This window comes from Prionailurus bengalensis, chromosome X (genome assembly GCF_016509475.1).
Source record: "Prionailurus bengalensis isolate Pbe53 chromosome X, Fcat_Pben_1.1_paternal_pri, whole genome shotgun sequence".
Taxonomy (NCBI): Eukaryota; Metazoa; Chordata; class Mammalia; order Carnivora; family Felidae; genus Prionailurus; species Prionailurus bengalensis.
Genome location: NC_057361.1, coordinates 244,470 through 258,581, shown reverse-complemented (window position 1 = coordinate 258,581; position 14,112 = coordinate 244,470). Strand labels below are relative to the sequence as shown.

The window sequence follows — 14,112 nt, the reverse complement described above, 5'->3', positions numbered from 1 at the left end:
TGCTGGGCCGCACTCTATTTATGTCCCGGAGATTACACTTGTGAATCTCGCGTGTCCGCACGCGGCTGTTTTCTCTCTCCCCATCCATCCGTCCGTCCGTCCGTCCGGCTGCTTCTCAGCAGCACCTGGGGGCACAGAGCTCAGCCTGCGTCCCTGCCGGGCGGCCGCCCGCGTGATGCTCCGGGTCGAGTCACGGGGGCCTCCGTGACGGCCCCCGTGTGCTGTGGTGTGGTGCCGACGCAGGACGTCCCCGCGGGGCCGTGCGGACGGCAGACTCGCAGCCACCGTGGCCTGCGTTCCCACACTTCAAGTCGCGTGCAGCCTGGGCCCTTACGTCGTACGTGCACCTCTGTTTTATTTTAACGTTTACTTATCTTTGAGAGAGCGCGACAGATCACCAGCAGGGGAGGGGCAGACGGACAGGGAGACACAGAATCCCAAGCAGGCTCCAGGCTCTGAAGGCCCAGCACGGAGCCCGACGCGGGGCTCGAACTCACGGACCGCCAGACCGTGACCCGAGCCGAAGTCGCAGGCCTCACCGACCAAGCCACCCAGGTGCCCCCTCAAAATTCTTTTTAATGTTTATTTAGTTTTTCAGAGAGAGAGACAGACAGACAGACAGCACAAGTGGCACAGGGGCGGACAGACACAGAATCGGAAGCAGGCTCCAGGCTCCGAGTGGTCAGCACAGAGCCCCACGCGGGGCTCGAACTCACGGACCGTGAGGTCGTGACCCGAGCCGAAGTCGGAGGCCTGACCGACTGGGCCACCCGGCCCCCTTACGTGCGTCTCTTCTAAACGCATGCTGTTTTTTAGGTGCGCCTGGGTGGCTCCTTCAGTTGGGCGTCCCTCTCATGGTTTAGGCTCAGGTCATGACCACACAGGTCGTGAGTTTGTGCCCCTGCATTGGGCTCACTGCTGACTGTGCACAGGCTGTTGGGGATTTCCTCCCTCCCTCCCTCCCTCTCTCTCTCTCTCTCTCTCTCTCCCCCTCTCTGCCCCTCCCCTGCTTGCGTGCTCTCTCAAAATAAATAAGGGGACTATGGTACTCCTGGGTGGCTCAGTCGGTTGAGCGTCTCACTTCGACTCAGGTCCTGATCTCACGGTCCGTGAGTTCAAGCCCCGCGCCGGGCTCTGTGCTGACACTCGGAGCCTGGAGCCTGCTTCGGATTCTGTGTCTCCCTCCCTCTCTGACCCTCCCCTGCTCACACTCTGTCTCTCCCTCTCTCCCTCCCTCTCTGTTTCTCTCTAACATACACATTAAAGAAATCCTAATAAGTTAGTAAATTCTAGATAAAGAGATACTTTCTCTGATTTATCCTCCGTGGAATATCTTGTGTCTCTTGTTTTTTCTCGCCCTGTCGTTTGTCTCTGGGTTCGCAGGGGACCCTGCCCCCCGCTTGTGCTGCAACTGTGACCTGCCTCAGTTTCGCAGGCGCAGAAGTGGCTGAAGGCCTCCCTCTGTGTTTCTCTGTTTTTGACCGCGGACGGCTCGTTCTCCTCGCGCTTTGGGGAGGTGTGGAGTCCTGACGTGATGATGCGTTTCCCCCGAAGGATGCTGCTGCTTTCAGGCCCTGCCGGTCTGGCACGACTTTACGCTTTGCGCTTCGGGGCTGGGGGCTGGGGGCTGGGGGCGGCAGGCCGAGCGCAAGGTCCCAGGGGAGGGTCCCCCAGGGCCAGTGCCCTGGGGCCCTCGATGTCTCACAGGGTAGAAACGCAGCGTGAGCCCCAGGACGTGAAGACGGTTTGCTGAGTAGCGTGGACGGGGCGTCTGGGAAAGTCAGAGACGAGAAGAGGCGTGTGCTCGTGGCTTGGGACGGGGGTCCGTATTGGAACAGGGTCTCGGGGGGGGGGGTGCGGCACCAGGAAGCGGACGAGGGTCCCATCTGGGGCGAGTGTGCAGTGAATGCCGGTGACCCTCCGTAAGTCACAGCCGGGGCTGCCGCCGTCCGCGTGGGCCCAGCTTTGCTCAGAGCTGACGTCCCGGCCGGGGTCTGGGGCCGGGGTGTTGGGTGTGCGTCAGGCGTCGGGGCCGAGGCCATCACGGCCGCCGGAGCGATGCCCTTCCCTGCTTCCCCCTGGGACAGGGCGCAGCTCGTCTGCCCGTTCGCGGGCCAGGTGCGGGACGTGCGTGGACGGGGCCGGGCGGGAGGACGGAACGCAGACAGCAGCACGTGGGAGGCCCCCTGGCCTCCCTGCTTGCAGACGACGTCAGTCAGTCAGTCAGCGCAGACGACGTCAGGAACCTCACTCCCTCTTTTCCCCCCTCCTTCCCTCCCTCCTCCCCCTCCCTCCCCCTCTCCTTATCCCCTCCCTCCTCCCCCTCCCTCCTTCCCCCTCCCTTCTCCTCTCCTTATCCCCTCCCTCCTCCTCTCCTTATTCCCTCCCTCCTCCCCCTCCCTCCCCCTGTCCTTATCCCCTCCCTCCTTCCCTCCCCCCGCCCCCTCCCTCCTCCCCCTCCCTCCTTCCCCCTTTCTCCCTCCTTCCCTCTCCTTCCTCCATCCTCCCTCCCTCCTTCCCCCTCCCTCCTCCCTCCTTCCCTCACCCGCCCTCCCTCTTTCTTTCCCTCTCCCGCCCTCCCTCCCTCCTTCAATTTCCTCCCCCGTCCTGCCTCCCTCCCTCCTTCCCCCTCCCTCCCTGCACCACACTCTCCCATGTTGTCCCCCCCACCACCACCACACCCTGCTTACATGCACTGTGTCTGCAGCTCTGTGTAGAGGTTCAGGCCCCTGGAGCACTGAGCTGGCCTGTCCTGCCATGCCAGCCCCCATGGTCCCCCCCCCCCCCCCCCCCCCCCCCCCCCCCCCCCCCCCCCCAGTGACTGAACAGAGGACAAGTCTTGGGAACACATGCATGTCTGGGACGTGAGGCTTCTGAGTGCCGAGGACTGGACAGAACGGCCTGATGACAGGGACGGTCCTGATGTGTGACTGAGGGCACCGGACTGTCGCTGACGTGTGACTGAAGGCATGGGGACCGTCCTGACATGTGACTGAGGGGACACAGGGCTGTCCCTCACGTGTGACTGTCCCTGATGGGGTGGAGGGGCTCGTCCTGACGTGTGACCAAAGAGGACACAGACCGTCCCTGATGTGTGACAGTGAAGGACACGGACTGTCCGGGCACGGGACCAGGGAGGACACAGAGCCATCCCTGACGAGTCACTGAGGAGGACACAGGACCGTCTGTGAGCTGTGACTGAGGAGAACAGAAACCATCCCAGAGGGGTTACTGGGGACAGCAGAGGACGGGGGCCGGACTGAGGGCACGTCCAGGGAGTACAGAGCATGTTGAGCCACGACCAGGGAGGACAGGGACCGTGAGGAGGGGTGACCCGGACGACGGAGACCGTATTGGACCCTGACCCAGGAGGGCGGGGACCGTGTTGAGCGGTGACCAGGGAGGAGGGGGACACCAGGGAGGTGGTCGTTGAGCCTGGAGGAGGTCCTGCCGGCGGAAGGAACAACCCCTGGGACGCGGCCCGGGACATGCCCTGTGCTGTGCCTGCTGGTGCATCGCGTGGTTCACGCCCCGGCTCGTGTGGCCATGGGCGGCGGTGCGTGTGCAGTGCTCGGAGCGTGTGTGTGTGTGTCCGCCGCTGGCTGACGGGCTTGCGGCTTCTGGCGGGTCCCACCGTGGGGCCTGTGCTTGTAGCTCCCTGCGTGGTGGTCCTGCCTGTCCTCCCAGCCGGGCTCTCCCGCCTCCTCCCTGCCCTGAGCCTCCTGTCCTCGCAGCCGGCCTCCCTCCTCCTCCTCCCTGTGCCCCGAGCCTCCTGTCCTCCCAGCCAGCCTCCCCCGCCTCCTCCCTGCCCTGAGCCTCCTGTCTTCAGCCTCCTATCCTCCCAGCCAGCCTCCCTCCTCCTCCTCCCTGTGCCCCAAGCCTCCTGTCCTCACAGCCGGCCTCCCTCCTCCTCCTCCCTGTCCCGAGCCTCCTGTCCTCCAAGCCAACCTCCCCCCCTCCTCCCTGTGCCCCGAGCCTCCTGTCCTCCCAGCCAGCCTCCCCCCTGCTCCTTCCTCCTCCTCCAGTTGGTGCCCTGCTTCCTGCAGTGCCTTCCCTCCTCACTCCCTTCCTCCCTCATTGCCTCCCCCCTGCCTGCCCTCCTCCCTCACTGCCCCCCATGCCCTCCCCTTCACTGCCTCCCCCTGCCTGCCCTCCCCCTCACTACCTCCTGCTGCCTGCCCTCCCCTCTCACTGCCTCCCCCTGCCTGCCCTCCCCTTCACTACCTTCCACCGACTGCCCTCCTCCCTCACTGCCCCTCACTGCCTGCCCCTGCCTGCCCTCCTCCCTCACTGCCCCCCCACTGCACTTCCTCTCACTGCCTCCCACTGCCTGCCCTCCCTCACTGCCCCCCCACTGCCCTAACTCTCACTGCCTCCCCCTGCCTGCCCTCCCCCTCACTGCCCTCCTCCCACATTGCCGTCCCTCTCACTGTCTCCCCCTGCCTGCCCTCCCCCTCACTGCCCTCCCCCTCACCGCCGTCCCCCCTCACTGCCTCCCCTTGCCTGCCCTCCCCCCCACTGCCCTCCCCCTCACTGCCTCCCCCTGCCTGCCCTCCCCCTCACTACCTCCTGCTGCCTGCCCTCCCCTCTCACTGCCTCCCCCTGCCTGCCCTCCCCTTCACTACCTTCCACCGACTGCCCTCCTCCCTCACTGCCCCCTCACTGCCTGCCCCTGCCTGCCCTCCTCCCTCACTGCCCCCCCACTGCACTTCCTCTCACTGCCTCCCACTGCCTGCCCTCCCTCACTGCCCCCCCACTGCCCTAACTCTCACTGCCTCCCCCTGCCTGCCCTCCCCCTCACTGCCCTCCTCCCACATTGCCGTCCCTCTCACTGTCTCCCCCTGCCTGCCCTCCCCCTCACTGCCCTCCCCCTCACCGCCGTCCCCCCTCACTGCCTCCCCTTGCCTGCCCTCCCCCCCACTGCCCTCCCCCTCACTGCCTCCCCCTGTCTGCCCTCCCCCTCACTACCTCCCCCTGCCTGCTCTCCCCCTCACTGCCTCCCCCAGCCTACCGTCCCCCTCACTACCTTCCGCTGCCTGCCCTCCTCCCTCACTGCCCTCCTCCCACACTGCCCTCCCTCTCACTGTCTCCCCCTGCCTGCCCTCCCCCTCACTGCCCTCCCCCCTCACTGCCGTCCCCCCTCACTGCCTCCCCTTGCCTGCCCTGCCCCCCACTGCCTTCCCCCTCACTGCCTCCCCCTGTCTGCCCTCCCCCTCACTACCTCCCCCTGCCTGCCCTCCCCCCCACTGCTGTCCCTCTCACTACCTCCCCCTGCCTGCCCTCCCCCCTCACTGCCCTCCCCGCCGGGACACTGGTCTGCTCCTGCAGCAGCATCAGGTGGCCGCCTGATGTCCCAGCTCCGCAGAATGCGGAGTCTGGGCGAGACGTGCGCCCGCAGGTTGGACTGTGCTGCCTGGTCTCTGCCAGCCGGGGCGGCTGGAGGCGGGGTCGTCGGGGGTCCCGTGCGTCTGTCCGTCCGCAGCCTCTGGCGGGCGTGTGTGGTGGCAGAAGGTGCCACGTGCACTCCTCGTGACAGATGCCATCGAGCGCTGCCGGGGGCCAGCGGCCCGCGGGGACAGGCAGCCGGCTTCATGAGTGCAGCCGCGAGGGCGCCGTGACGCTCCCCTGCCTCGGCGTGCCCCACCCGGCTGGCGTGTGGCCCTAGGCCGACCCCGAGCACACGTGTCCTCGGCCGTCAACCCGAGCGATCGTGTCTGCTCGTGGGACTTGAAAACGCAGCCCGTCTTGCGTGCGAAGTGGCCACCGCAGCCGCCCCACCGGCCACCGGGCCCATCACCCGGGATGCGCGGACGTCACCACGCTGAGACGCTACGTCAGACGTGGCGCCACCTCAGGTCTGCCCAGGGCGGCGGCTTTGGCTCTGCGATGACTCCTGTGCCCGTGACTTTCTGGCGACCAGGACCGTGGGGTTGAGGTTCTGTGTGAGAGGGACCTGCGTGTCGGGGTGGAGGGCGCATCCTTGTAAGAATGTGTGTGTGTGTGTGTGTGTGTGTGTGTGTGTGTGTGTCTGTGTGTCTGTGTCTGTGTGTGTGTGTGCGAGGGACCCGCGTGAAGGGGTGGAGGGCGCGTCCTTGTACAGGAAGCATGTGTGTGTCTGTGTGTGTGGGACCCGCGTGTCGGGGTGGAGGGCACGTCCCTGTGCAGGAAGCATGTGTGTGGGAAAAGCGGTTACACGCATAAGCCGCACACGAAGTTCACCCTTTCCTGGATGCAGCTGTCTGGTCATCTTGTCCACCTGGCTCATCCCTGGGGACGCGGGGATCGCGGGGCTGGCTCTGAACCCCTGGGGACTGCGGGGGGACCACAGAGTTGGTGCTGCCCCCACCATGGGCCTGCAGGCAGGGTCTTGCCAAGCATCCATGCCGGTCAGCCCAGGCCTCACCGGTTCCTGTCCTGGGGTCCTGAGGGGCCACCTGCAACGCAGGGCTGAAGGCGGCTACGTGGGGAGGACCTGTGGAGGACTGGCACTCACTGTCGCGTCGTGTGACCCGTAGGGATTGTGTGCGGTCCTGTGTGCACGTCGGGTCCGAGGTGTGACCCATAGGGAGTGCATGCGGTCCTGTGTGCACGTCAGGTCCAGGTCTGTGTGACCCACAGGGAGTGTGTGTGGTCCTGTGTGCATGTTGGGTCTCAGGCTGTGTGACCCCCCCAGGAGCATGTGCCATCCTGTGTGCATGTCAGGTCTGGGGCTGTGTGACCCCCTGGGAGCGTGTGCCGTCCTGTGTGCACATCGGGTCCGGGGCTGTGTGACCCACAGGGAGCGCGTGCGGTCCTGTGTGCATGTCGGGTCCGGGACTGTGTGACCCACAGGGAGCGTGTGTGGTCCTGTGTGCACGTCGGGTCCGGGGCTGTGTGACCCACAGGGAGTGCGTGCGGTCCTGTGTGTGTGTCGGGTCCAGGACTGTGTGACCCACAGGGAGCGTGTGTGGTCCTGTGTGCACGTCGGGTCTGGGGCTGTGTGGCCCACAGGGAGCGCGTGCGGTCCTGTGTGCAAATTGAGTCCAGGTGTGTGTGACCCCCCAGGAGTGTGTGCCGTCCTGTGTGCATGTCGGGTCCGGGACTGTGTGACCCGCAGGGAGTGTGTGTGGTCCTGTGTGCACATTGAATCCAGGTCTGTGTGACCCCCAGGAGCGTGTGCGGTTGTCTGTGCACGTCGGGTCTGTGGTGCTCGGTGCACTTCGTTAGAGCCACTGGCTCCGCTCGTCATGTTAGCTGAGGCCACGCACGTTTCCCGGTCCTCACGGGCTTGCCGTCTGCTTTGTCTCAGGTTCAGACGAAGAAGGAGGAGCCCCTGCCGCCCGCCAGCAGCGAAAGCATCCCCGCGTTCTACTTCCCTCGCGGCCGTCCCCGGGACACCGTGAACGTAGACGCGGTCATCGCCAAGATCGAGCGGACTTTCGCCCAGTTCCCGCACGAGAGGGCCACCGTGGAGGACATGGGCCGCGTGGCCAAGGTGGGTGCCCCTGCGTGAGAGCGGCACACGTTCCTCAGCCCCTCCGCGGGCTCGCGGCTCGGGGTCCTGCTTACGCACGTCGTCGGAACGGTAGTCCCGGACGCGGGAGAACCCAGGTGTGTGTGGATGCCCTCCCGGGGTCAGCGGGTGCGAACGTGTGCACGTCTTAGGGACCCGGCACCTAGAGGCCCTGCGCACGCCTTCCCCGGCCCCTCCGACCCCGTGTCTCTCCCTGTCCAGGGTGCCGTTCCTGTGAGCGGGTGGCACTGGCCCACAGTCCACGCTTGCACCCCGTGGAGTGAGGTGGTGGCTCGGCCGAGCTGCTGCCGCCTTGTGTGCGCTTCCGCGGCCCCGTGTGTCCGCACACGGTGCGTTCCAGGAGCGTTGATGTGTGCAGACGTGACCCGGCCGGGTCCAGGGTCGCCGCACACCCTACACCTCTCTCCCGGACTGGCTGGGGTCACTTGGGAACGCCGCCCGATGCTTGTGGAGCCACGAAACCTCTCCCGGACCGCCTGCACGGTTTCGTGGCACCCAGCGGTGTGTGCGGTTCCCATGCCGCTGCTCCCGTGCCAGCGTGAGCCGTCTCTCTGATCGCAGACGTGCGTGCGCTGGGGCCTCGTTGTGGGTCTGGCTTGCACTTTTCCCCGAGGACTGATGACCGCGACCCTGTTTCACGCGTGTGTTGGCCGTATGCACACCTCTGGACCCACGCGTGTCTACGGCCTTTGCCCCGTGTCTCAAGTGGTTGTTGTTTCAGCGTGAATATTAAGAGCCTCTGTGTCCAGACACGCGTCCCTCATCACTTACGTGGTGTAAACGTGTTTCCTCCTGTTCCCTCGCTGCATATTCCCCTCCTAGGTCATGTCCTGTGCCACACAGAAAGCCTTTCGTGTTGATGAATTTCATTTTATGTACTTTTTCCTTCATTGGTCGTGCTTTTTGGGTCCTAGCCAAGAATTTATTGCCAAATCTCAGTCGTGAAGGTTTTTTGTTTATATTCGTATGAGTGTTACAGTTTTACTTATGCATGTGTCTTGAGTTTTATATACAGTGACATCGGGGCACAACTTCATCTTTTTTTGTTTTTTTAAATTTTATTTCTAAGTAACATCTCCCCCGGTGTGGGGCTCGAATGCACAACCCCGAGATCAAGAGTTCCACAGTGCACCGACTGAGCCAGCCGGGCACCCACAAACGTCATCTCTGTGTGTGTCCAAATCCAGGGGTCCCTTCGCCACTGCTGGAGGAGACCCTTCCTTCCCCGTTGACTGGTCTCGTCTCCCTCATTGGAAATCAGTGCATCGTCACATGCGGGTTGATTAGCGGGCGCTGATCCTGTCCCGTGGCCCTGTGTTTCTGTTTTCGTGCCAGAACCACACTGTCTAGATTAGTTGCTTTGTAGTAGGTTTCTGAACAGGGCCGCATAGCACATCCAAGTCTTCGCGTTCAAGACGTTTCAGGCGGCGCGAGGCTCTGTGTGAATTTCAGGACCGGCCTCTCGGTTTCTACAAAGATGCCAGCAGGCATCTGACGAGGGTCACTGGGAATCTGTACGTCGTCTCGGGAAGTGTTGGCGCTCCGGTCTACGAACAGAGGTTGTCTCTCTGTTCATTTACATCTCTACGTTTTTTTAGAAACGTTTGGTGGTTTTCAAGTGTCCCTTGCACATCTGTTATTACATTTCTTCTGGAGCACGTTACTGTTTTTGATACTTGTATGACTGGAATTGTTTTCTAAATGTTCACGTTGTTCATTGCAAGTGTGTAGAAATGGAGTTGATTACTGGGCATCGATCTTGTGTCCCGCACCCTTACAGACTCACGGATTAGTTCCAGTGCTGCTCTGGCATAGTCACCAGGGTTTCACATGCGCACGATCGCGTCCTTCACACGTGCAAGTAGTTTGACTCCTTCCTTCCGCGTGTGGATGTGGCCCGCTTCTTCACCGTGTCCGACTGCTGTGCGAGCGCGTCCCGTGTGGCACCGGAGACCAGCGGAATCGTGGGCAGTCCTCCTGGTTTAGAGGGGCAAATATCCGCTCTTCCAGCAGCATCAGGCCCGACTTTGGTCGTGGGGTTCTCACAGGTACCGCTGTCAGGCTGAGGATGTCTCTTGCCACCCCTGGCGTGTGGTGTTTATTTGGAAAGGACGTTGAATTCCTCACATGCATTTTCTGAATCTGCTGAGACGGTTTTTGTGCTGAGACCGTGTATTCCGTGAGCTGATTTTTCCGTGGTTAAACCCACCTTGCATTCCTGGGGTGCTTCCCACTCGGTCTGGGTGTGAAACCTCTGAGACTTCCCTTCGCGCGGAGTCGGTCTCTGGGACGCGTCCGAGTTTTCTGGCGCAGGCTCGCCTGTGTCGATCGCTGGCCCTCGCCGAGCTCCCCGGCTGCACGCCAGGGCTCCTCACCCCGCGGCAGTGGCCGGGCGCCTGCGGTCAGCGTCTCTGCCGGGGTCCGTCCCGTCCCGCCCGAGCCCCGCACGTCCCGTCCCGTTCCTCCCGGAACTCGGCGAACAAGCCGCCCGATCCCTGGCTGCGGCAGGAGCCTGTGTGAACGTGTGTGTGAGTCGCTGGGCTTGACACGAGCTGAGCTCTCTCGGCCCGCTGGCTGGTGAAGAAGTCGGTGTCGGTGGTAAGAAGCAGACCTTCACGTCGTCCCCAGAGCCCCCGCGGGAAGCAGGGGGGCCTGGCGCGATGCCCTGGACTTGGTGCCCCGCCAGGACTGTGCCCCTTCTTCCTACACACGCATAGCACTCAGCCGCGGGCACAAGCCGCCGTCTGCGTTCACCGGCCCCCTCGTCGCAGGGACACACACGGGCCGCTGGCCATTGCGGTGACCCTGCGATGGGCACCACACGTGCGCGTCATTTCACGTCGTCCGTGTGCTTGGGACAAGCAGGGGTGAGCAGGCTAGGCTGCAGACGCGTGTTGTCACCAGTCTCGGGTGGCGGATGTCTGACGCCTGACGTCGGATGCGCAGGAAGTGGCGTTGCGGGGCCCGGCTGCTGTGTGTGTCTCCTGACTCGCGGACGTTTTGTCTGGGGCGCTTCAGCGACGGCGGTTCAGCGAGACGTGCGCGTGGTCCCCCTTGTGTGGTGGGTCTGGCCCCGTTTGGGGTTCGCGGGTCTCCACCTTGACAAGTGTCCTCCTCCTATTGTCACGCCCCTCGCTGCCTCCTCTGGACCATGTGGGAACCCGGGGTCATGTGTCCCCTCGCATGGCCCAGAGCCTGTCCTCGAGGGCACAGGCTTTACGCGAGAGCGTCATTGTCTCCTAGTGTCTCGTAGGCGGCATCAGTCTGTGCGTGGTCTTGATTTCTGGACTCGGTTCTCCTCATGCATGCTGTCTCTGCGGCGCTCCCTCGTGTAGCGCGTGCATCTGTTGCTTCCAAGCTTTTCTCATCTCGTTTCGTTTTTTAGAGTCTTTATCGAGTCGGCACGTGTGAGCCTTTGCTCTGGGCTGTTCGTTTCTGCTTCCTTTCCTGACTGGGAGACGAACTTACGGTTTCCCGTGAACGTCCGCCAGCCTCCTGGATGACTGCTTTGTGTTTTCATGTCCTCTTTGCTCCCTTCTTCCAGAATAAACCTGGGTTTGTGTGCGTGCACGCATGCGTGTGCAAGACGTGGGCACACGTCTGCACGTGTCAGGGAGCAGACACTCAGACCTGAGCTGCGGGTGACCGATTTGACCAGAAACGGCGTCACCGCTGTGCATAGTGGCGGTTCACGGCGCGTCTCCGGCCACGGTGCTCGAGCGCCAGCTCTCCCGTGACCCCCGCCAGCGCTTGCCTTCCGCACTTCCTGTTTTCAGCCGTTGTGGTGCGTGTGCGCGTGAACTTCCCGGAGCTCTATTTTCATTTCCTCACGATTACATTGAAAACCTTCTCTTGCGTCTATTGTGTCAGCGCACCGTCGTTTCCCTGCTTGGCGGTTTCCTGGAGGTGTAACTGAGCGCCCGACGCGGCTCACGCGCCCTGCACGCGGTCTGAGGAGCTTTGACACGCGTGTATCTACCCGGGCGCACCTGAAAAGCAGCATGACCTTGTTTCCGGGCCCCAGTCCCACGCAAGCGGCCCCACCCCGTGACATAATGACGCCCGAGGGCCCACCCGCTCACAGCCCTGCCCTGGGGCTCACGCATCCGCGTAGGAATTCTGGGGACACGCACGTTCCCAGCTCAGCACCGTTGTGATGGGTGTGTAGGCAGGGCTCACGGTTGGCCGCTTAACGGTTTCCTCTTGACTGACGGCAGCCTCATCTTACCTCACGTTCCTTTCTAACTGTGCGTCCCTGACGACATCCCTGCTCGTGTTATTCGTGCATCTTAACTGGGCCGTCCTCTTCCCATGGAGTCGTGCAGTGTCATGGACTACGTGGACGCGGGCGCTCGGGACCGGGCCGTCCTCTTCCCGTGGAGTCACGTGGTGTCATGGACGGCGTGGACACGGGCGCTCGGGACCGGGCCGTCCTCTTCCCGTGGAGTCGTGCGGTGTCATGGACAGCATGGACGTGGGCGCTCGGGACCAGGCCGTCCTCTTCCCACGGAGTCGTGCGGTGTCATGGACGGCGTGGACACGGGCGCTCGGGACTGGGCCGTCCTCTTCCCGTGGAGTCACGTGGTGTCATGGACAGCGTGGACACGGGCGCTCGGGACCGGGCCGTCCTCTTCCCGTGGAGTCGTGCGGTGTCATGGACAGCGTGGACGCGGGCGCTCGGGACCAGGCCGTCCTCTTCCCGTGGAGTCGTGCGGTGTCATGGACAGCGTGGATGTGGGTGCTCGGGACCGGGCCGTCCTCTTCCCACGGAGTCGTGCGGTGTCATGGACGGCGTGGATGCGGGCGCTCGGGACTGGGCCGTCCTCTTCCCGTGGAGTCACGTGGTGTCATGGACGGCGTGGACGCGGGCGCTCGGGACCGAGCCGTCCTCTTCCCGTGGAGTCACGTGGTGTCATGGACGGCGTGGACGCGGGCGCTCGGGACCGGGCCGTCCTCTTCCCGTGGAGTCGTGCGGTGTCATGGACGGCGTGGATGCGGGCGCTCGGGACTGGGCCGTCCTCTTCCCGTGGAGTCACGTGGTGTCATGGACGGCGTGGACGTGGGTGCTCGGGACTGGGCCGTCCTCTTCCCGTGGAGTCGTGCGGTGTCATGGACGGCGTGGACATGGGCACTTGGGACTGGGCTGTCCTCTTCCCACAGAGGCGCGCGGTGTCATAGACGGCGTGGACATGGGCACTCGGGACCAGGCCGTCCTCTTCCCACAGAGTCGTACGGTGTCATGGACGGCGTGGATGCGGGCGCTCGGGACTGGGCCGTCCTCTTCCCGTGGAGTCGTGCGGTGTCATGGACAGCGTGGACGTGGGTGCTCGGGACCGGGCCGTCCTCTTCCCGTGGAGTCGCGCAGTGTCATGGAAGCATGGACGCAGGCACTTGGGACTGGGCTGTCCTCTTCCCACAGAGGCGCGCGGTGTCATGGATGGTGTGGACGCGGGCGCTCGGGACTGGGCCGTCCTCTTCCCACAGAGTCGCAGTGTCATAGACCGTGTGGACGTGGGCACTCGGGACCGGGCCGTCCTCTTCCCGTGGAGTCGCGCAGTGTCATGGACAGCGTGGACATGGGCACTTGGGACTGGGTCGTCCTCACCACACTGTGTTATAGACAGCATGGATGTGGGCACTTGGGACTGGGCTGTCCTCTTCCCACGGAGTCGCACGGTGTCGTGGACAGTGTAGTTCTAGGCTCCCGGTCGGGTGGGTGTGTGGAAGCGGTGAGCCCGCCCGTCCCGTGCCGGTGTGGGCTGTGGTCTCTGTGATGCAGGGTGCTGGGGGCAGGTCCCTACAGATTCCCCCCACCCCCGCCGTCACTCAGAGGGCCCCCGTCCGTCCGTCCGTGCCCCCGGCCTTCACCGTGCACAGTCATGACGTGGCGCTGACGTCTGGGCAGCACTGTCCTGCACGTGTTGATGTGCTGATGCGGCTCTTTCTTTGTCTGTAGCCGTGGACTCGGACCAGTGGCCATCCCACGGTGGCAGCAGCCGTGATAAACCCCGGTTCATCAAAAACGCCATCGTCTCCGCTTTACGTGCCCTCGGGTTCCGGCTTCTAGTGGCTCACAGGGGCTTAAATCTCATCTCGGTTCACGACTGGGGTCTCCCGCCGTCCATCCCTGGAATTTGTGGTGTGCTTTGCTGTCGGGCCGGCCTCATCCACTTTCTCGGGAAATGCTCCTTACCAGTCTGTGTTCCAGAACTGTGTGTTTGGAATCAGTTTCGCTCCCTGAATATTCTGCACGAGACCCACTTGGGGTCACCCTTGTTTCTTTCTGGGAAGGTTACGTTGAATTCCTCACCACAGTTTCCTTCCTCTGTGTGCTTAGTAGACCGAGGACGTTGACGTGTCCTCACGTGAGACTTGAGGGCGTGCGTCCCACGTGTCAGTGCAGGCGCGTCAGGTGCTAAGCTGGCTGGGCTAAGACCCAGCGTGTCAGAAGCCGTAGTGAGGCCGCCCTGGCACGTGCAGTCCAGCGCGTGTGTCTCCCGTGTGCGTCGGCCACATGGCCTGGTTTTCCTGATCTTTTCCCAGGACTCCCGTTCCGCTTCCGGGGTTGTTTTTGTGGCCACGTTCGGCCACACTGGCTT

The 14,112-nt window shown here is 63.6% G+C and overlaps 1 protein-coding gene across 3 annotated transcripts in view; it reads left to right on the top strand.

The window, feature by feature from the left end:
* The window catches only part of PPP2R3B (protein phosphatase 2 regulatory subunit B''beta), a 56,557-nt gene that overhangs the window by 22,508 nt on the left and 19,937 nt on the right, over positions 1–14,112 (top strand). For all 3 annotated transcript variants that reach the window (XM_043570409.1, XM_043570407.1, XM_043570408.1), the window contains exon 2: positions 7,289–7,474. In XM_043570409.1, coding sequence (XP_043426344.1) covers positions 7,289–7,474 — 186 coding nt within the window. The remainder of the gene's footprint in view (positions 1–7,288; positions 7,475–14,112) is intronic.